The sequence below is a fragment of the Pezoporus occidentalis genome, unplaced genomic scaffold (assembly GCF_034315485.1).
Source record: "Pezoporus occidentalis ecotype Australia unplaced genomic scaffold, CSIRO_AGI_Poc_V1 ctg19, whole genome shotgun sequence".
Lineage (NCBI taxonomy): Eukaryota > Metazoa > Chordata > Aves > Psittaciformes > Psittacidae > Pezoporus > Pezoporus occidentalis.
The window spans coordinates 5,538,949-5,562,102 of record NW_026913748.1 but is presented as its reverse complement, the minus strand read 5'-3'; the positions used below and the strand labels follow the sequence as shown (position 1 = coordinate 5,562,102).

General features: G+C 42.2%; 1 protein-coding gene across 7 annotated transcripts in view; it reads right to left on the bottom strand.

Annotated features, from left to right (window-relative positions):
* Nucleotides 1–23,154, bottom strand: part of DENND5B (DENN domain containing 5B) — a 116,464-nt gene that overhangs the window by 57,873 nt on the left and 35,437 nt on the right. For 4 of the 7 annotated variants that reach the window (XM_062616510.1, XM_062616513.1, XM_062616512.1 and 1 more), the window contains exons 2-3: nt 11,029–11,094; nt 3,871–3,980 (exon numbers count right to left, since the gene is read on the bottom strand). In XM_062616510.1, the coding sequence (XP_062472494.1) occupies nt 3,871–3,980; nt 11,029–11,094 (176 nt within the window). The remainder of the gene's footprint in view (nt 1–3,870; nt 3,981–11,028; nt 11,095–23,154) is intronic. The other 3 variants (XM_062616511.1, XM_062616514.1, XM_062616516.1) reach the window with 1 other exon arrangement.

Genomic DNA, 23,154 nt, shown 5'->3' with positions numbered 1-23,154 from the left:
AGAGAAGGGCCACGAGGATGATCAGGGGACTGGAGCACCTCCCGTATGAAGACAGGCTGAGGAAGTTGGGGCTGCTCAGCCTGGAGAAGAGAAGACTGCGTGGAGACCTCCTAGCAGCCTTCCAGTACCTGAAGGGGGCCTATAGGGATGCCAGAGAGGGACTCTTCATCAGAGACTGCAGTGACAGGACAAGGGGTAATGGGTTAAAACTTAAACAGGGGAAGTTTAGATTGGATATAAGGAAGAAATTCTTTTTTGTTAGGGTGGTGAGGCACTGGAATAGGTTGCCCAGGGAGGTTGTGAATTCTCCATCCCTGGCAGTGTTCAAGGCCAGGTTGGACAGAGCCTTGGGTGATATGGTTTAGTGTGAGGTGTCCCTGCCCATGGCAGGGGGGTTGGAACTTGATGATCTTAAGGTCCTTTCCAACCCTAACTATTCTATGATTCTATTAACCATTTCTGAAGAGCAGCCACATTTTCATTGAAAAGGTTTATTGTTTTTATTGAGGCATTAAAAGCAGTGCCATGGTTAAGACTTCTCAAATAAAGAAGTAGTAAAAAATCCTTGTTTCAGACTTTAATTTATTCTGCATAAGAAAATATTTGAATCTCTTTTTTTGGCAAGCTTGTTTAACAAAAATATATTTCTAGAATGTAGGCATTTAACTGCAGCTATAGCTTTATCAAATCCAATCAGACTGAAATCACAGGTTTTAATCTCAACACTATCAAAGACTGTCTTTCCTTTTTTTACAGAAAAATACCCGGATAAGGGAATTGTACATAATGATACAATCAAGAACAGACAGGCATCAGGGAAAATCAGACCTGCTGAGAGTGTTTCAGAAAGCTGTTTTAAATAAATTTCCTCCAAGTCTTAATTATTATTCCTTTGTGCTTTATACACTGTGCATACACACACAAAGGGACACCCATTTATTACATTTCAGCCACAGCCCCGCATATACAGACTATCAACATTTTAACACCCTGCTGCAAACCCTGGCACAGGCTGTTGTTAGACCTACAGGAGGACAAAGGGAAAGGCAAAGAAAGAAAGAAGATGGGAAGGGAAGAATGACCAAGAGTCACTTAAGAAGCTAAGATCAAAAGCAAGGCCCTGTGCTCTCTTTCCAGCAATACAGAAAGCTTCAAATTTGCAGTTAACGCATGAAAACTTTCATCTTGGTGCCTTGGACATCAATCACTTCTCATCTCGTCTCTGTCACATGTGCCACTGGACAGTGTTGGGGAAGAGCAGGCATGGGGCACGCTAAGAGGGTTGAAAAGCTTTGCCTGCTGGTGAAGTTGACTGAGAAGGCAGTCACAGAAAGTCACCCACCTTTATTGCACCTTTGTATAATGACAGAAAACTATCCAAGATTACTGATTAAAGGAAAGGATTTTGGTTCTCAGAGCATTTTACTATTTATATTTAAACATATCCACCAGCAGAAAAAGGTGGAATAAATCATACTTGCAATAAGGCTTATACTCAAGATGGGTCTGCAAAAACAAAAGGAAGCTGCACAAAGTCAGACAAAAAGATACCAATTAATCCATATCCCATTTTTAGAAGTGATGAGTAGGAGATGCCCTTTTCCTAAATGTAGAGTCAGGAGAAACACAAACTGTAATCCCTCCCTCCTTCCTCCTCCCAGCCATCATCCATTGCAGATATTTCTGAACCAAAGGTTCCCTCTGGACCCACTGCCCAGTAGCATTGGTTCACCTCTTCTCTATTAGATCCTCTATTTCACTTTTTAAGTCCCTGTATATTTTTCATGTTCACAATACGCCACAGCAGCCAGCTCCATACCCGAACTGCACCATGGGTGAGAGGATGGAGTGAAAGATGCTTTCATCTGTAAGCCTGCTCTTTCAAATTACACCAAGGAACCTTTAATTCTTTCATTTCAGTACATGAGATGTTAAACAGAAAATGCTTCCTCGGACTTCAGAAATACAGTCAGAGATTTATATACCTTGACAAACCATACAGCTAAAATAGGAGGTTTATTTCCTAAAAAAATTCACTTTGCTCTCTCCTGAGAACTTAGGTTTGGTACAACACATTACTTCAGAGTGGCTACAGAAGATAGTACGTGACATTAGGCAGGGATAATCACAAAAAGCAGTGTGGGGTGGAAAGAAATACTTCCCTATTAAAGAGAACTCTGTACTTTGATATATACTTTGAAAGGGAGAGAAAACATGACTTGTAGTCAGTGTGATTTCTTGGGACTTCAAGGATTATTTTTAAAGTGACAGGATTGCTTCAGAAGGCAACTGAAATTCCTCAGGCATTCAGCAAGGCCAGAATTCTCACAAGTTAACCTTCAAGGATTTATGCATTTTCTTCTTTGAGGAAAATTGCTTCTGGAAGCTCACATAAAGCAAACACATAGGCAGAACTAATGCAGCAAGGTAAGATCAGAAAGGCCAATAATTGCCTCAAGGGATTTTGTGGAGGTGGATATTACTTTAAATGATGTTTCAGATCAAAACAATAAAGCAGTTTTCCAAAAGATGATTTAAAAGACCATTAAATACTGCTGCTGTTAGTAACTGCTTTTTTTTTTCCCTCCAAGACACACTGCAAATGAAAGACATGTTCTTCAGCTATTTGATTTCAGCTGAATGCAGCTCAGTTCAATTATTTTATTTTAATAGGTTTCCTGCTGATTTTAGTATTCCATTTTTGTCCAATAATATGATCACACTTCATGAATACTAGACATTTTCATCTGTAACGTAAGAGACAAATAATGCAGCAATTCCAGCTATTACCTCTTGCTGCCATATTCCTGCTGCACACCCCTCACATCACTTCTCCTCCTAACACTCCCAATTCAAAGGCAGAATTAAAAGGCACAAATAGCCTTAGTAGCTATTACCATCTGAACTGCGCTGATGAAGCATCATTTTGAGTCCTTCATGCTTTCTGTTTAAGAAAAGTGATGTGGAGACCTGCTCAAATACCTCACCATCTCCATCAGTGCACATTTGGAAGCAGAGGACAGAAATCCCCAGCTGTCAATCAGTGGAAATTGAAATTAACTTCAGATTTCTACACCTTAATGATTGCAGAGAAGTTCCAAAAGCATTTTGCATTGCAAAAGCCATTTTATTGTGGGTTTTATGTGATCCCTGTCCCTCTATCTCCTGGGTGAGGGCCAGGAGATTCTCTGGACTTCATACCTTCACTGTACAATGAGGTTCATTCTGTTGAGAAGTAGCTAGGATGTAGTCCAGTGGATCATCGTTCTTTCAGCTGCCACTGTCCCTACTCCTCTCTCCCCTATTCATGTGACTTAGCCACACAGATACATCAAATTTAGCCAAGAGGAAAGACATGTAAAGAAGTTGTATTGGTGCAGAGATGCCATTAAAACCAGCTACCCAACAAAAACTGGGGTTTTGGCAAGTTCCAGCTTCTGCATAAAGATTCCTCTTTCTCTTGCTGTACACAGCATCAAGATTTGTGTACTCAAAAATTTCACATGGGTATTAGTATCGTAAAAATTTCTTAGTTAGCTTCCTTCCCACCCACAGATACGTATCCTGGTGACTACATCTCTTCTCCCCCAGTCATTGAGGTGGTGGCTAGAACTGCTTCATCACACAGTATGAAACTTGAATTGAAGAGAGAAATGCAGCATTTTACATTTGCTGTGCCTGAAAGTATTCTGTATTTTCATATTACCTCTTCCACAACAGCTTTTCAACCAGCATGCCTAGTGCGTGCTCTTAGTCCCAGCAGAAGCACCTTGCTCATCACATCACAAGGACTGGTGGCAAACAACCCAGGAACCACTCGAGTGTTGAAGTTGTCAGGAAACACCTTAAGAAGAGAGTTTCTCTACCTACCATATTGACAGCATCCTGGTCAAAGGGGTTCCACTCAATGTTCTGAGGATAATGGGCCAAAACTTTGGACTTGAAGGTTCTTCTTAAGGGACTCTGGTCGAAATTCTCTCCTGCAACAAAGGAAGAAAGAATGATTTGTCACAGCAGTAAGGCTTCAGAGAGAGCTGGCCTGGGCAGCTGCTTTCACTTCGTGGTTGGGATGGGTTTTTTTTGTGAAATCTGATGGGCATTTTCTCTCCCAACAGATGCACTACTTTTTGTAAAAGAGAACAGAGAAAAGATGCGCTTTCAATCTGACCTTCCCACAAAATCTTACTACAGTTACAGAACAGCTTCCAGCTTAGTATTTATGGTATGGAAACTTACTGTTAAGAGAAAAATTACTGCTGGAGTTTTCTTGAAAAAGACCCCACATCTAACTGAATTCTTCACCTTCCCCTGTAGCTTGAATACCTAGTGATGGCTTTACCTACATGCTAGAAGAGGCGTGTTTGTTAGAAACTGTCTTGGGGTCAATAAAAGGTATGAGCACCTCTCAGCTCTATAAATTATTCAAGGATTCATTATAGATCTTTTTTATATCCCACGTCCTGGGTGAAGATTAAACATTTCTTTTTTCTACATCAAATTTCAAGGACAGACTTTTTCACACAAAGAATCCAGCAAGTGCAAAGAAGATTGAAATTAGACTTCAAGCAGAAATGCATCCAGTTATCAGCATACAAATAATGTATTTCACAGGGATATTGTTAATGGAGTTTCCACCACTGGATAGCCTACAGCATGCAACACAGTAATCAAAACAAGAAGTTCTTAAAAATCTATTAATCGTATTACCATCTACTACACTTTTCTCAGGTATCTCAGGTTACTAATTTCAGGTTCCTTGCTTTAAAGACTACAGGTGGATCTTTCCTATTCAGTTCCTTTCTCACCTGAGAGAAACGAATGGGATGAAAGCCTTAAGTTCACAATGCGAAGTGTTTTCCATGAAATCATGCTTTGAACTCAAAGGCTCCTTTTGGAATGCCTTAATGTTACCAAGATACTTTAAAAAATGTTACTGAAATAGAATTGGATTTCCTTTCTTAAAAACAAACAAACAAAAACCCCTCTGTATTTCATTATGTATTTCATTAATGAATGAATTAAAGGTTTTTAATGAGAGGTTATTTTGAATGAAAACATAATCACTTGGCAAGCTCTAAAGGCAATATTCCTGCAGAAAAGCTAAACTGCAAGCCACCAACCTCACTAACCCCCCTCTGAAGGTAACATGGCCTGCAGGAGTGCAATTTGTGCTTGCTGAATTGTGTATGTCAACTCAACCTTTGTGCAGCAAGCAGCCTCTGAGTGATGTTGCAAGATTCACAGCTCAGCAGCTACCCGAAGGTTTCTGAGGCCACAGGCCATTTGGCACATGCCTTTTGCTCCTTGTGAAGTGCAGTCTGGCTCAGAGTGAGTTAATACAAGGAAATTTCTGTACAAAATGATACCCGAAAGCAGAGCTTCAGTCTTTGCCTGGCGGAACTTAGGATCTGCAGATAACTGTGGGGAACAAAAGGTAACAGAAAAACACAGTGGCTGCTCACAAGGCAAAAATTATCTAGGCAAAGTTTTAGGAGGGATGAAAACCATTCGTTGTAGGAATCCCTTAACACATATTCAATGTAGAGGGCAGAACCTGTGCTGTCCCTCAGAGGCTGCAGTGCCAGGGCCATCACAGCAGTGACTGCACAAGAGGCAGGTGGAGGCAGAGGCGGTGAAGGTCAGGCATTCCTTACAGCAATACCAGCCACCCGCTTGGCTAGGAAGGGTTAGCAGAGGCTTGTGCTGGAGCTCCCCTCCACGAGGGCTTGTGTAGGCAGGCAGAAATTCCTCGAGATGAATGACTCAGCTGTGCTGGGACTGCACGTCTCCCTGCTGTATGAGCTGCTGCACTGAGTGAGCTCATGAGCCAGGCGGAGAAGAGGTAAACAGCCCTTCAAACAGCACCCGCTCTCAAATTAATTCAGAGAAAGGGTTTTAAATCTTTTCCTTTCCAAGGCATCGCTGAGATTTTAAACATACAAGTATTCTTATACAACAGCTCATTTTTAACACAGGATTCAGACACATTGCACCATTAGTTTTTTGTAGCACTACGTCAGTCTCGCTCGATTTTGGTGTGTAACCATGGGGGAGAAAAGTAAATAAGCATCTGCAAGAATATTCTCTGCTTGGTAGGAGAAAAAGTCCGAGATGATGCAATGCTGCACCTGTATTTCCTGGGCAGGAATAAATGGAAATGGTAAAATGAGGAGCACCTAAGAGAATTGCAAGTGTTTACCCTGGAGAAAAGGAGGCTCAGGGGAGACCTTACTGCCTGAAAGGAGGTTGTAGCAAGGTGGGTATTAGTCTCTTCTCTGAAGTAAGAAGTGATAGGACAAGAAGAAATGATCTCAAGTTGTGCCAGTGGAGGTTTAGATTGAATTTTAGGAAACATTTCTTCACCAAAAGGGTTGTCTAGCACTTGAACAGACTGCCCAGGGAAGTGGTTGAGTCACCATCCCTGGAAGTATTTAAAAGATGTGTAGATGTGGCACACAGGGACATGGTTTAGTGGTGGACTTGGCAGTGTTAGGTTAACAGTTGGATTCAGTGATTTTAAAGGTCTTTTCCAACCTAAGTGATTCTGTGATTCTATGTGAGGAGCTTTCACAGTGGAATCCAGCCTGCTTCTGGAATTGCTCAAGGCAAACCAGGAATCCAGCAAAAGCTTATGCATCACAGAAATAAAGAAAACTGGAGGTATCAGCTAACCTGGACCAAATTAAAAGACATGACAGGGTTTAGCTGATAACATCTGCCAGGCTGGACCAGACTTGCCATTAGCTGCTATGGCAGTCCAGAGCACAAGCTCCACAAACATCTTCTCCATGCTCCATTACAAAGCTCAGACTGAAGTACACAACACCAAAGGTCATTACTCTGGCAGAATATGACAGCAGAACAACCTCTTATTTTGGTCCAGATGTTCTGTGTGGAGGCATTAGAGACAAAGATATAATGTCATCCACCACAAAATAAAAATCCCAACAAGCAAAGCCAGCAAAAATTCTCTCTACAGGTATACACTTAAACATACCTGGCAACATCTTTAATTCTTACTATCAAACAGTAATTAATGGCCTTGCATAATCAAATAAATATGCATGAGGTTACTTCCTAATTAGATCTTCAATCTTTCTCACATCTGACAGAGTTTACCTTACAGCTGTGAATCAGCAAAAGGCAGGTATTTGATGCTAAATTTGTTTGGATGTTTCTATTAAATGTTCGAAGAGCATCTGGATGACTTCATTAAGTTCTCCACCGCTAACAGCAAGTAATTTCTGGAGTCCAAATTTCTTTAAAGGTTTCCTTTATCGTGACAAACCATTACTGTAACCTGGTGGATGCTGATTGGGTAATTTGTGTGGTTCAGAGGCACTCGACACTGCTGCAGTTCACTGGTTGAGCCCTTCACAGGTGCTGTGGGGGCCAGTTTTTGACCTATATCGTATGGGTGTTGTAAAAACACCTTCTGCTTGAAAAATAGCTCCCAGTGATGACAGTCAACAACTAAATGATTAATCACCTTGGCATTAGAACATAACTGTAATAGGGACTGCAGCAGCAATGCGCATTTATCACGTCATTTACTGTTTACAGTGCCTGCCTGTGCTCACTTACAGGCACCACAGAAACTGAGGGAGGCTTTGCCCTGCGCTCTGGGTGTGCTCAAGAGAGCCCTGCCTTCAGCACACCTAAGATGCAGCATTTCAGGGAATGTGGCTGTGTGTGCTTAGATTGAGTAGGAGAGTAAACCTGCTTTCTCCTAAATAGCTTCCACAAGCACCCAGAGGTGGAGGTGTATGTGCAGACAGTGTTACCTATCTGTTCTGGTAGCACAGCTTAAGCTCATGGTGGAGCAGAGAGGGCAGCTGCTGCACGGTGCTAGCTGCTGTCTTGCCTTAACTTGTCCTCTGGCATCAAAGTGGCACCGGCAGACTCTGGAAGCGTGTCAGAGTGCTCAGAGATGGTAGGGAAGTGGTCCTGGAAGGCTTCTCCGTGGGAAACTATCCCCCCTAGTTTGGTGGCTCAATTACTAATTAACCCTTAACAACTTTTTCCGGTAGAGAAAGTTGTATTTATTTCCAAGTTACACCAAAATCTCCATCTCTGGAGATGTAAGAGCAGGGAAGGGCTTGATTTCTTGCAGTTCTTGTTATTGAATATCCTTCCTCTCACATTTTCCCTCCATTTTGACAGGCAATACTCTGGCAGCATCTGGAACCAGTGGAGGAGAACAAGGAGTATTTGCTAATAATCCACCGTAATCATGAAAAATCGAGGCTTTCAATTGGCTTTTGGAAATAACCAATAATTTGTATGCTGCTGAAAATACCCATCCAGTTGTTTCGAGAACAGACGCGGCTAAAACCTTTTGTTAATGAAGCACTAGCACTGCTTTAAGAAACCCAGCTTCCCAAAACCAGCAGTAAAAATGCCCTTGTAGGCTGACAACATGGATACATTTTATCCAGAAAAGTAAATGGCACAAAGAACTCACCTTTGCAGAGTCTCTGCAGCGTCTGCATTTTACTATGCCAGTGGTTTTTAAAAGTATATAAATTAAAACACACACACACACACACACACAGAGAAAATATAATTTTCTCAATCAGCGATCATGAAACAAAAGAGAAGAGCCAAGAAAGCACACTGGAGTGGATCAATTGGTCATTAGCTTGAAAGGACACAACATGGCACCCTACATACAAAGTTGCCTCCTGGGAAGCCAGGCAGGGCATGCTTTTAGAGGATATCCATAATTGAGGAAAGAAAAAGTAAAAGGGTATGACAGAAAGCAGCCTGCATGTCAGGGTGAAGTGCCATCATTTGGCCAAACTAGCAGGAAACAGCCCAACTCTCACCATGAGATGAGAGATACGGACTGTGACAGCCAGCTCCACACTGACAAGCAGCTGGAAGAGAATCACAGGAAGCAAAAACTTCTTGGCAAACATGAGGGAAGGGATCTGGACTGAAGGGTACCTGATATTATCAGCTCTCAGCCTCGGTAGCTGTGAACTGCTGAGTCACATGCGGCAAGAAACATTTATTTAGCTGTTATTCTAGGCAAACAGCGAATTTCCATTAAATCTACTATGTGCTTTTAAGTGCTTTCCTGCTAACTTCCCAAACAGGACTAGCAAGGCACATTAAAAATGAAGCAAGTATCAAACACAAATTGAATCCGTATTCTAAAATATTCATGGCCAGATAAGAGTACTATGAATACAGACAGAAACACAGTACTTGATGCATGGCCACCCTTCATACAAACAGCATGTCTCATTGTGGAAGATGGCTCTCAAAGGCAAATAAAAAACTTTGAATGGAATCCTTTCACTTTCAGAATATTAAAAATAAAAAGTCGTTCAAGTACTTTTCAAAATTGCACGGAAAGTGTCAGACTCAAGTTCCATTTCAGCTGGGTACTACAGCCTATGTAACAGAACTTTGAAACAACTTGTGCCTTCCCTTTGAAAGCACTCATTTTTAAAGGGAGATTTAGTTTCAAATGAAAAGCAAATGGGGATGGATGCTAGATCAAGAAAACAGTGCTAATTTCATTTCAAAATGAAAAGATTTCTCAAAATTAGAAAAACAAGCCTGATCCATGTTTCGGATGAAGGATACAATTACTAGGGAAATGCAGCTACAGTTGTGAGGTTGTCAGTCACTATGGCTTTCATGTGGGTGATCATATTTAAATTTTAACTAATTATCACAGCTATAGAGGCATACAAACATACTTTCCAAATAGGCAGAGGCATCCTCCACACATAGCCATACCCTCTGGTCCAGGGAATGTGAGCTATCTGTTGCTCCTTCCAAGCTCTGGAACGTGGAGAGGAATGCTTGTGACTACAGGAGTAAAAATATCTTTTGTTCCTTTAGAGGAGCATACTGGGAGCACAATTATGCACCTCATGGTGACAGCCTCTTTGATAGCTATTTCTAATTAAAAGTGTTCAGCACATCCAGCTATGTTCTTTCCCTGCAGACTGCACTTCGTTAAGCTTATGGGATAACTGCATGCATGACCCTGCATTAGAATCAAGTAATATACAATGTTTGAGTGGGAACAGGAATAACAGGGCTTGGCTGGGGAACGACTAAGCTCTTAATTGTCAGGTTCAGGAACTGGCTAGTTTAAGTAGTACAGAAAGTGTTCTCTGCTGCTTTTCTTCTGGGCTTCACCAGGACACCGAGGTGGCAATGGCAGGCTAGTTGGAGTTCAAGGTAGTATTTGTGGCCACGTATTAACTCATAGTAGTATTAACCCAAAGGTAGTGTTTGTGGCCACATATTCTCATAACCTTAGAGCAAAGGAGAAAAATTATACGGAAGACAGGACTGGGACAAGGCAGACAGTTTTTATTCCAAAATTTAAAGATCCGATTTGTCTGTAAGATCGTGGCAGCTTTTGCAGGGGTTAGGGAGGGAGCAGGGTCTAACCTACCTCTTGCATGTCAATATGTAAAGGAACTGATGGATCGTATTTAAGCAGGAAGCCATAGTGGTTGTGTACCCTATCAATACATCTAAATGATTTGGCTTTTTCTTGGTGTATGTCTGTGTGGACCCCACTAACATTGCTATTTAAATCTAGACTGCAAAACATGCTTCCTTGAGGTGTCAGGAGCCTTTGAGTTTTTGTAGCAGAAATTGGTGAAGCTGGACCTTCCAGTACTCTTTGTTCACAAATGCGCATAACTAAGCTTAGTAGGATTGCTGGGTAAGTATCCTTTAATACAGCCTCACACAAGGTATTGTTCAGTCTTTATCAAGCACACAAAGATCCAGCATATCGTATAGCCGCCAATACACCTGACACCACTAGTGGCATTTTGTTGGAAAGGGGAAGCACATCTGCCAAGAGAGCTTCAAGAAACAGAAAAAAATTACCAGATACTGATTTAAATTAGGTAAAAGAATGAAAAAGTCCATGAGTTTTGGTTTCAGTTTTGAACTCTGATCCTTAATTTGATTCAAGGGGAGTTGGAAGACAGAAAACAAAGAGATAGAGAAGGCCTAGTGATTGTTTTGTCCTTAATCCCTCTTTACCTGAGGTTTTGTCTGCAGTATCTGAGCTCTTGCCATGGAGTTCTGCTTCTAGCCATTTGTACAAGACTACACAACATAAGAAACAGAGATAAAAAAAAGCAAGTATGAATAAAATGAAAAGATGCACAAATGTACTGGGGAAGGGAAGAAATGTGAAGCAGACATAAAACACTCCCCCTTTGCAACCTCTCTTCCCCCCCACTACTGGCAAAGGGTAAACCCATGTGACAAATAAAGCCCTTCACAACTGTATTACTACAAAGGTGTTGAATGCAATGACAGACATTGTAGAAATACTTGTCAAAATTAGTAACAAGATTAAATTCTGCTACTTCAAACAGCATGCTGCCATGCAGCTTCCCTATTATGAAAGACATCTTTGTTCATATATTGAGCCATTCCAGAGCCTATGAAACGCAGGGGGAAAAAACACCAGCTTTTAACTGCTGTTGAACACTTTGGTGTAAAGACAAGAAGTTTTCTTTAGAATCACACTGTTAAGCTGTGTTGCTACACCTTCAGTGCTGCACTGCATACCATTTTCAGGGCTTACTGAAGTTATTTAATAGCCCTATTCATCATTTCTGTCTCATAACAGGCTGTTTTTAGACTAAAATTTGAATAAATAAACTCTGTTTAGAACCTGGATGAACAATTTTAATCTCTTCCAGTAAAAGCTAACCCAGTAGGCACTTTTAACAGAAAAGCATCCTACTAACACGTCTGAATTTTCTTCCAACTGGTTTGCTCATCTCCTGCAGGAAAACAAAAATGCTTTCACAGACACCATGGCATTCCTTTGTAAAAAAATATAATCCCCAAATCCACAGTGCAGCATTACACAATCCTCCTCAAGTTAAATCTATTTTTATAAACCTGAAGCACATGTTGAAGCTGCAACACCATTGGCCTGTCTGGTCATTCAGTTTGTAGGTGTAAATTCAGAGTATTTCCACCGTGACCTCCTACTTCAGCTGTTAATCCAAGTACCAGTTCAGAGGATCCAGAAAATGCTGCCAAGTCTGTGTCCTGGGAAGGCAGTCCTCGAGGGCACAGGAATGCTTTCAATACAGATTTTTAGAAGAGAATTTGTATTTTAGGATAATTTTCTCATTTCTTCAGGACGCACCTGAAGGTAACCCACATTTCAATGTGCAGGATGATGTCTTCCCAATCCAAGTGTCTCAAGCTATTTCATTCTACTTTGGAGCTGTTTGAACTTCAAAGTTGCATAAATATTTAAATTAAAGGAAACAAAACAATTGTCAAAACTCAAGACTCCCCTTGCTAATGGCCCACACCTACACTGCCCTACAAGCCTCTTTGCCAGACTGCCCTCACAGGTCTCCCCAAAAGTGCTTTACAACATTATCATTCAAAGTGAATTTGGTACCAAGCTTCCACGGACTTAGCCAGCACCTCTGCAATAGGAAAAGCAAAAAGGAAAGATGGAAAAACTCATGAAGGGATGGACAACCAGATGCACTGGCACAGGTTCTGCTTTTGCTACCCATTTCAGTATTATGACCATATATCATCATCAATCATATGGCTAACCATTCACAGAAGGTATGCAAAAACTTCTGCACAAGGAGTCAAATGAAAGAAGATCATTGACAACAGCGATATAAATGCAGAGCCACGACCACTGTTGTACAGCCTAATTCTTCACACAAATACACTGCAATGAAATACAACTATTGTCACAAACGAATTACGCTTAGGAAAGGCTCAGTATTTAGAATACGCTTTAAAAAATATTTGTTCACCTAAAAGAATATTGCACAAGTCTAAATAAAAAGGCTCTAACATGAGCAGTTTATTTTGCCATGATCCCTTCCTTCTGACCTTGATTAAATACCTATCTGCCTACAGAGTAACATTATACAGCACCAACAATGTCAGCTCTTAAAATAGCCACAAGTCCCAGCTGCCAACAGACCACAGAGTCTCCACTACACTAGCAAACAAGTAAGAATTACACCATCCCTTTTACATAAAATTGCATCATAATCTTGTCAAATCCTGAAAGTCATGAATTAAATTACATCAGTTTGGGTGATTATTTGTGGTGGGGTGGAGGGAGTTTAATAAACAGGTATCTGAGATTCAGTGATCCTACACAATCACCTTGGAGTCTGTCTGCAAAGGCTGGAATTTAGCAGCAGGAAACAGTGGAACAGGTATAAAACTGGACCTATACTTACAGGGAATTTATTTTCTCTAGAAATCAGGGTGTGTGGAATTCACTTACTCTGTTCATGCTGCCGTGCAGTCTTTCCAATCACGAGCTCCTAAACCACTACAAGGTGATATACAGAAAGCACGTCCCAGAGCTCCTTGGTCTATCCTGTTTATATACAGGAAGTGGAATGCTTTATTTCTTATAGCACTTTATACACAAATTCATTTTGAATACTTGGTATGGAAGAAATGAGCTTTTTTCCTAATGGAGAAAACAGTCCAAACAGTAATTAAAAGTTCATTTAAGTTTCATACATCATTCTTCTTAGATTGCCTGACACCATTTTGGTTAGTTACATAGAAAATGAGCAACGTACATACCCACATGGAACTGAAGGGCTTGAAATCTCAGTTCCCAGAGGAACATTAAACTTGGCAGCGTGAAAAGTGTTCAAGCAAGAGCAAGACATCAGCTCAGGTTCTTAAACACAGCAGGACGCCAAAGCATGAACACGGACTGAACACAGAATGAGGTATCCAGTCATGCCTTCTGCACAGGATCCCTTTCATACTTATGTTTTCTACTCATTTACAGGGCAGGATCTAATTCAAATGTGCCAAATTTCTGTGTTAAAACATGATGCTGCATTCTCACACTGGTTTTGGAAACAGGCACTCACAAACATTTTCAATTCAAATGCATCTTAAAGCAGGTTTTGTCCTCTATTCCACTGGGACAGAGGTAGTACAACAGTCCTGTCCCAAGATATGCTTTATTACAGTTGGTATTTCTGGAGAAGAGTAAAGAAAAACCCCAACAAAACAAACCACAACCAACCAGAACATGTCATCCTAAAAATCCCTGTACTATTACTGTTTAGGTTTATGTGCAAGAATGCAGGAAAGAAAGGGGAATTTTTCAGTAAATTTTGCTTTGGGGTTTTATTTTCACAATTATAGCACATTCAGTTATCTTTTAAATGGGGCTGTGTTAAGATAGATGCACATAACATCATGAACCAATATCAGTCTCCCCTGACACACAAGGATGGCAAGTTTCAGGTGTTTTGTTACATGAAGTTAGAAGCAGTTTCATCAAAGCTGTGTTTATATCACAGCAGAGCGTGAATACACTCACTGATAACACCTTCTGCCACCCTAATTAAGCTCTGCCTGCAAATCAGTACAAGAAAAGACAGAAACTTCATTTGGCCTGAGCCATTTTCAGCACTAATCAACTTTGACATAAACAGAGCACAAAAATGCCCATCCTGCAGCTTGAATAGTCAGCTGTGCCTGATTTAGGGTTCTGCCCTTTAGCAGCTTTCTTTTTACCTATCTTGCACAAGCTGAAGGCCTCAGCTCCCTGAACCTAGCACTGTCACACTGGGCAATAGATTTCTCTGCTTAAGGGAAACCCTTGTTTTCCAATGTCCCCTCGGTGCTGAGCCACAAGGAGGATCCCAAGGACCGTGACTGGTTTTTAATCAGCACTCCTCAGGAGCACAGGCTGTGGTGACCAGAAGGAAGCTATCCCCAGTTTCAGAAGGTGGCTCTTCTTCAAACAGCACAATCCACACAACCCAACAGTGGCACTTGAAGCTGGCTACTTCAAACACCCTGAGCACAGACAGCATCTTCACACTTCTTGAAGAGCCAGCCCACACATGTGAAGTTCAAACAGCTGGTGTTATCAGTGGGGCAAGAGGTGGTTTTAGAGAGGGTGGACACTGAAATAGCTCCTCACTGTACCAAGTTACTTTTTTTGCATACCCTCTACAAGCAAAGGGTTACATCAAGGCAATGCTTGTTTATCAAAGGCTGCAGCTGCTAAGCTTTATGAAAACTTAGTTATATGTGGTTTTGATGGGAAAAGGGGCTGGCAAAGAAAGAACTTTGCTTCTTGTAGTCAGAAAAGCTCTTTTATCAGCACAAAGCAGAAACACTCCCTTGTGTAGCACAAACTGATTTTGTCTCGGGTTTTTGGAGAAACTGCCGTTTAAGCTGCTGCCAATAAAGAATTGTCCTTATGACAGTCTCCAAGAGCCCATCTTCTGCCAGTTTTCAACAACTGAATCCTTTCAGAAGAAGAAAGGACAAAAACTTTCTGCATGCTGAAAAGTCACAAGAACCTGCAGGCGAGTCTGGCAGTTACCAGAGCTCCCGGATGAAGAAGGGTGGTGAGCAGGAATGAAGATGCAGGCAGACAAGTACCCACTGCCCACACAGCAGTATTGGTGTTTACGACTGATACTGCCACTAAAGAGCTACCCAAGGAACCATTTCAATCTGGAGATTGCTCTCAGCTGTTTCAGCCCAGCTGTACTACAATAATTGGAGATCAGCATATTGCTGCAAATGGTTCTACTGTGGGCAAACTGGCCACTGGAGGCAGAAGACATTTATACAACATACTGTATGATGCAGTTCTTATTAGCTCTGGCAAAAAACAACAATGAAGTTTTGTCAACTAAAAGCGTTAAGAGGCAAAAACACCATCATATTGAAAGGAGGATCAGATCTTGGAACAACTCAGTTAAAATACCTCTTCTGCCACAAACATCTTTGCAGGAACCTACATGTCTTGATCAACACCACCTGCATTTAGAAACTGTTTGAAGAACAGGCTGCTGCCAGTGAGTTTACACAAGGGATCATTAAGAAGCCATCAGTGCACAGCAATTGCACATCTAAACCACATGAAAAATATTCTCTATGCTTAAGCAAACCTTAAGTAAACCATGACTAGTTAAATACAGACAAAGCATAAACAATCAGATTTATGCTTTATCACTTCTGACCATTTTGTGGCCAGTTTCCAAGTCTACTGAAAATACAGAAAACTGAAACCAGGACTCAATCACCATGCCATGGTAAAGTGTCAGGATTTAAATTCAAAACCCTGGACCAATACTAATTTCTGGATCCAAAATAGATTCCAGATGGAAACCTCAAAGCATAGCAGTGTTTCTACCACGCCTCTTGATTTAGTTCAGTTCCCTAAAAAGGAGAGCCTTAAATCCTTGGGGAGTATTAGGTGCCAAAGCACCTCTGTAAAGGTGGATCTCCATTGAGAAGCCCAAAAAAATAATTGTCTCAGGGCTCAGCTCACATATGCCCCTGGACCTCAGACCCTTTCTTCCCCTGTCCCATTTGTTCCCCCAGATGTCTGGAAGTGGAGGTGATTCTGCAGGTGAGGTCCTAACCTTTCTACCCCAAAAATACCATTTCAAGGCTTATATTGGATATGCTCTCCAGTGTATTTTGGAGTTTCTCCTCTCCCAACAACCCAGCCTTAAATCACAGGGATACATCTTCCAGTGTCATCAATCTCTTAAAAAACACAGGTGAAGTCCCACAAAACAACCAAAAGGGGTCAGTGCAAAGGGCTCTGTATCTTGTAAGTCTCTCCTTTGCGAAAGCCCAGCAATGAAAAGCAGTGTTTCACCCCATCTCCCCTCAAATTGCCACCACCACTTCACTAAAAATCCCTCTGTAGAGCAGTGGATACCCATGTAAAAACAATACATGTTTCAGGGATGCTTTTAAACCCTAAAGGTAAGAAGACTGTGGGGAGCCACAGAATGGAAAAAGGAACATTTCCTGGTCTGAAAGAGGGCTGAAAAGAGCCAGTGGGACTCTGAAAGAGGAGCGATGCACAAAAAGGAGTATAAGAGACTGAAGTCCACTTTCACCCAAAGCACATACTTTATCTATTATTTTAGCACCCTGCTAGAAGAGATGCAAGCAGCAGGGAGCAGAGATCTAAATAACCTTAAAATTAGTTGGCATCTAAGCAAATGTTTCCTCTTTACCACTAATCCGCTGATCTTTTAGTGCGTGGGTCCCAGGTTGACTGGCATGATAAAGATACATAGGTAGAAGGCATGTAATTGCTGCTCTGATTTTTAAATAAGCACATGTTGTCACTGACTAGAGAGACTACTTCAAAACCAAGGCATTTAGAGCCACCCCTAAACAGACACGAGAGCCCGCTTGGCCATTGCACACAACTCCTTTTATTGCTGCATGAGGTATGTTACAGTATTTTACACTTTGCTTTTGCACAAAGGGGAATTTTATGAAGTTAAATAGAATGATTCATGTAACGAAGCAAACCATATCATGCTGGTTTGGGAACCTCAGTAACTGTTTGAACATACATTAGAAATGGTGTATTTCATACTGAGCAGACCAAGACTGGATTAGGAACAGACCACACCATATCTGAACTTACTTTAATACTTATGGTCTCTGTGTGTGTACTAAGGTCTGAGAGGTGTAATAAATGCAGGGAAGCACATGCAGAAGGAAACAGAATTAACACAATGTATGGGTATAGCAGCACAACTCAAAATGATGGTGTCTTGGTGTGTCAATGTAGGACAGCTGAATTTGAGCATCATGTTACAGAGAACAAGAGCATAATCATTTTGCATGGAGAAAGTTGTTATTCTTTCAAATCAAGGCAGGAAACCATCATTTCTGGTGCATAAGGATAGGTTTCAATAGTCCCTGCTCACATTCCCTATCAAACTAAGCAACATTATTCACTGTGAGAGAGCACATGTATAATGTATTCACAATCACATACATGTGCACATTCCCTTTTTCCCAAAGTGAGGGGACTGGCAGGAATGCTCCGTTACAGGTTTAAAAGCTGTCCCCTGCACCTGGGGCTCTTTCCAGCTTCATAAAACGGTCCAAGCTAAAATAGAGACAGTCCTCAAATGTGGACACCAGCTGGCTCGTAATTCCTCACAGCTCTGCAGTAGCATCAGGAGTTTCTGCATGGCTCCCATGGGATTAGAATTCCCATCTCCAATCAGACAGGATACACACATGCCAGATTAAAGAGATGCAGACATTTGCATATCTCTTCAGGCTTTGGCAGGTTTCTGGTGATTTATTCTGCAACATGCAAACACCCTGAGAGCATTCCTGATGGATACCTTCTGAATGCAAAGGTTAACAGGTCTGTGTGAGCTGCATTAAATATTTACATTAAGGAAGCACATTTTTTCCTGACACTTACATAGGAAGCACACACAAGAGGAAAGACCAAAACTATAAATATTTGTGACAATAAAAGATGCAGATCTCAGCAGTCACACAGCTGTTAGCAATAAGCTAAGCAGAGGCTAGCTGGGCACAAGTATATTTGCTTAAATAAAGCTTGCAGTTTTATTATCAGGCTGAAAAACAGACCTTCTTGTAAAGGACCGTAAGATGATTCACTACTATTAGATTACCACAGACCATAATGAATATTTCAAGGGCTTCACGTGTATACAGCGAAATCAGTCCAATGGGGCTGTCACAACAGGCAGTGCATGTGGGGAACAGAATTCCTCTTTGAAATCAAAAGGACTATGTATGTACATGAGATTAAAGGAATCTGAGCACTCACATACATCCTACAGCTGCAAATTCTGGGGTCATGAAAAGCCATTCAGACTTCTAGCTGAGCTCATTTATGAACCAAAACAACAAAGCTTCCAAAATGCACTCCTTTTGCTTCTGAAAAAGCCTGTTTGTTAAAGTAGGACTCTACCCCAGGCTTTGAATTCAGCAAGGTTTATTTTGTTTATACCAGTATGACAGCCTGAATGTGACTAATTTTAACACAGAAATCTGAAACTTCAACCTGAATCTGTATTTTGGGGCATCAGAGTATCAATTTATAAACAGCCTGAGGAACTACTTGCTCTTGTGGTGCTGCTGGTTAACTCCTTCCCAAGTTAATCCTTCCCCAAAGAAACACCCCTTTGCTATCTGTCTCAGAGACCTGAACTCCTTGGAGTGTTTATCCAGGTACCCACCTCACCTTTCCTGCTCCCATTCTTATACTGGTGCTTTCCCACAAAGCTGGTTTAGGCTGCAGAGTAGCACTGAGCCCCATTTCATTCAGGACAGTAACACTTCCCACTTTGCAGTGAGGACAGAGGATGCACTTGTAACAGTCTTTCAATGGCTCTATCCCACATCACCTTCCCACCTCTCCCTCCCTTCCTCCATGTCTAAAGAGATGGTGGATTTTGATGCAACCCACCAGGATAAATCTTGAGCAGGTGACTTAATGGCTGTAAAACCCAAGCCCTGTACAGGTACAGCTCCTTTCCCAGTTTAGACCAAAGTGCATTTTCCCTACCTAAAAGAAAACACACAGACTCATATGACTCTTCAGTAGTCATCCAGGTGGACTCTCTGACAGAGGTTTGCACTTTCTTAGGCAAACGACAATATTGCTTCATCTCACTGAACTGTCAGGGCATGTTGAAGAAGCCATGCAATCAACATGGTCTGAAATAACTTAAGTTTCCTAAGCCTTTTTAGTTTCTGCTTTGAAAATGCATTTAATCACAACCTTGCGTCGACCTGTAGAAGCACAAGCACTTATTTCAGTACATGTTCTGTCCTGACAGGAGGTCAGCTTCTCCCTTTCCCTAACCTTTCTTTTACTTAATATTTTGGAAATGGTAACCTTTTGAAAAACAGCGCATTCTATGTGAACATAGTTCAGTAAGCAAGATACAGTGAAGTGCATTCCAATCATAAAATAACACAAAGCTTTGCAAAGATCCCCAGCAGAAAACTTCTTCAGTAGCTTCTAAGAACAATCTACAGCAGCAATTAGGAGAAAAAGAGAGAAGAAAAGTGCCTGAGCTGCTCTGCAGCTTTAACTGCAGTAGCTACAACAGAAGAAAAAAAAGCTGCAATGGATTATTTCATAGAATCATAGGATGGTTTGGGTTGGAAGGGACCTTAAAGACCTTACTGACAATCTGGATGAGTGGACCGAGTGCACCCTCAGTAAGTCTGCAGATTGGCTGGGAGCATTGATCACCTGAGGATAGGAAGCTCTGCAGAGGATCTGGATCAGCTGGATCAATGGGCTGTGGCCAATGATATGAGCTTCAACAGGGCAAAGTTCTGGGTCCTGCATTTGGGCCACAACAGCCCCATGCAACACTACAGGTGTGGGGAAGAGTGGCTGGAAAGCTGCTCGCAGAAAAGGACCTGGGGGTGCTGACTGATGGAGCTGAGCATGAGCCAGCTTGAACCCAGGCAGCCAAGAAGGCCATCAGTATCCTGGCCTGTATCAGCAATAGCATAGCCAGCAGGCCCAGGGCAGTGATCATCCCCCTGTACTGGCCACTGGTGAGGCTGCACCTCGGATCCTGTGTTCAGTTCTGGGCCTCTCACTACAAGAGAGACATTGAGGTGATGGAGTGGGTCTGGTGAAGGGCAATAGAGCTGGTGAAGGGTCTGGAGAGTAAGTCCTACTAGGAACAGCTGAGGGAACTGAGGATGTTTAATCTGGAGAAGAGAAGACTCAGGGGGGACCTTATCCCTCTCTACAGCTACCTGAAAGGAGGTTGTAGCGAGGTGGAGATTGGTCTCTTCTCCCAAGTAACAAGCATTAGGACAAGAGGAAACAGCCTCAAGCTGCACCGGGAGTGGTTCAGATTGGATATTAGGAACAGTTTCTACACAGAGAGGGTGTTCAGGCGTTGGCACAGGCTGCCCAGGGCAGTGGTGGAATCACTGTCCCTGGAAGTGTTCAAAAACCATGTAGATGAGGCCCTCAGTGACATGGTTTAGTGGCGGCCTTGGCAGTCCTGGGGTAACAGTTGGACTTGATGATCTTAAAGGTCTTTTGCTACCTAGGTCATTCTATGATTCTATAATTGTGCATGTGTATTTTTTTTAACATCTTATGCAATTTATACAGTTTTAAGAGGAAAAGCTTTTGACCATAGCTTCTTTCCCCAGCATTATGTTCATAAAGAAAAACTCCCACGTCAGACTGCAAACTTTGAAATAGTTTTGCCTGAAGATGTTTCAACTCCAAACTGCACCTTCTTCAAACCCTTGGTCTCTGTGAGGTGAACACACACAAAACTTGAAACCCACACATGGTCCTTAAAATGGATAAAGGAGCTGCACCAGGTTGGATTTTCCTGAAGAGCCCTTCTCCTCAAAGATTAATAATTAATTCCCTGACAAGCACAGCAGATGCCCTGAGGCAGAAGAGGCAGCAGTGCACTGCAGGCTGCTCCAGCTCCTCCAGGACCCACTCAGGAGTTGCTGCAGGGTAAACCTGTGCTGTGAAAAAGGACGTTTCCAGCTGGGATGTCAAGCAGACAGGCTCAACAGCATTTCAGCCTTGTTTTAGCTAACAGTTCCTTCCTAGCCTCAAGCCTAGAATATCAAGGTGCCTTTCTGACATGTAAGGTCAACCTTTTCATGCCACAGAAACTTTCCCATCTTCTCACAGTTTCAAAAAGGTCACCAAATGCAAAAATCCCCTTTTAGTAGAAAATAATGATATTTGGAGATGTGTACAAGGTTGTGGGGGAGGACAAAACCAAAACACAACACTAAGATTGGTTTAACATTACATGCGCTCCATAAGAGCACTAGAAATCAAGAAACTAAGATCTGGACAGAAGGGGAGCCGTGGACATAACGGCCAAGCAGGAGAGCATGGGTAGGCAGATAGGATGTCAGACCACTAGGCCTTACAGGGAGCATCAGATCCCTTCCACGTTTGTCAGGGACGCAGGATCTGTTCAAACAGATTTGCAGAGTCTCACCACTCTCTCCTGAAACCCGGTTTGCCATCAGCGAGGTAGGAGTGGAGTTGTTCCAGCATCCCTTTAGCTGCCATCTGTGCTCCCCCAGGGAGGGGACTCAAACTTGTCAAATACCGTGAATTAAAAAAACACAACCTCTTGCATTAGAAATGGCAAGAGGTGGCAATTCCAGGGTAATAGCCGGAAGCCACTGGCTATCAGCAGAGCACACGGCTTATGATTAAGCATGAAACACACACACCCACACACACCTGAATCCAAGTGTAAAAACTGCATTGGGAAAAGTAATTTCTGAAGATCCAGAATCTAACAGAGACACTCTGAAAAAGCAGTAACTGGTTCAGGAAAAAAATGTTATTTTTTCCAGTCTTTAAAGATAGAAAAGGGGGCTTGCATTGCAGCAAATCTAGTTTTTGTTACTGGCCCTCCCTCAATCTAAACAGCTATTTTCAATCACCTCTGTCAGGGAAAGAATGAGATGTATCATTAGCATGAATGTGGCAGGTAAGGTATTGCTAGAAGATGAGCAGGGAAAAGTAAAAGGAGAAACCTGAAAGGAGGAGTGCTCTGCACTCCGTGGTCTAGTTTGTCCTGCAGTGAGAAAGGTGAGAGCGACAAGGGACCACGATCCTGCCCAGCCTTTCCCATATGCCCTCTTACAACAGCCACGTTTCTCTCACCTAGAACTGGCAAACCACCCCTCCCCCCCCCAACACCACCACCATAAGGAAAAACAGAATAAAAACCAGAGGTACCAAAGTTGTAGAGGTTCACATGTATTTTACACACACGTGGGGACCAGTCACTTCAGCAGCTAGTCAAGATGTGCATTGGAGGCTCCTTTGAAATCGCATCCATTTCTGTTAGTACCTAGCTGGATATCGTGCTTTCAAAAAATCAGGGTTTGTTTTTTTCTTTGCTTGGTTGTTTATTGTAACCTTTTACTCCCACTGAAGCGTATCCCCCAAGCCATTCCACCTCCCTTTAGGAAAGCTTACTGTTTCAGAAAGCAGTGCTGGTAGCTAATAGTCTTCTGCCTAATTAATAACCTCACACTCACTAAATGCTCCCCGCTCATCAGACACCGCCTGAGGACACCTCGATGGAGAGGCATTCAGGCTTTACATGAGCTTTGGTAGCACAGTGCTGTATCTTGTCACACACCCTCTCACCCAAAGCAGCCGAAGTCTCACTAAGATCCCCACTGGCGCTATCTATCTCACATATGAGTAAGCACAAAGCAAAGCTGAGGTCTTTGGTCCCTTGTTCTCCAAAGCCTGATGGATTTTTCTCCTGATGAGAGCACTCAAAGCTGCACTGCTCCTGTGTCTCAGTTCACTCA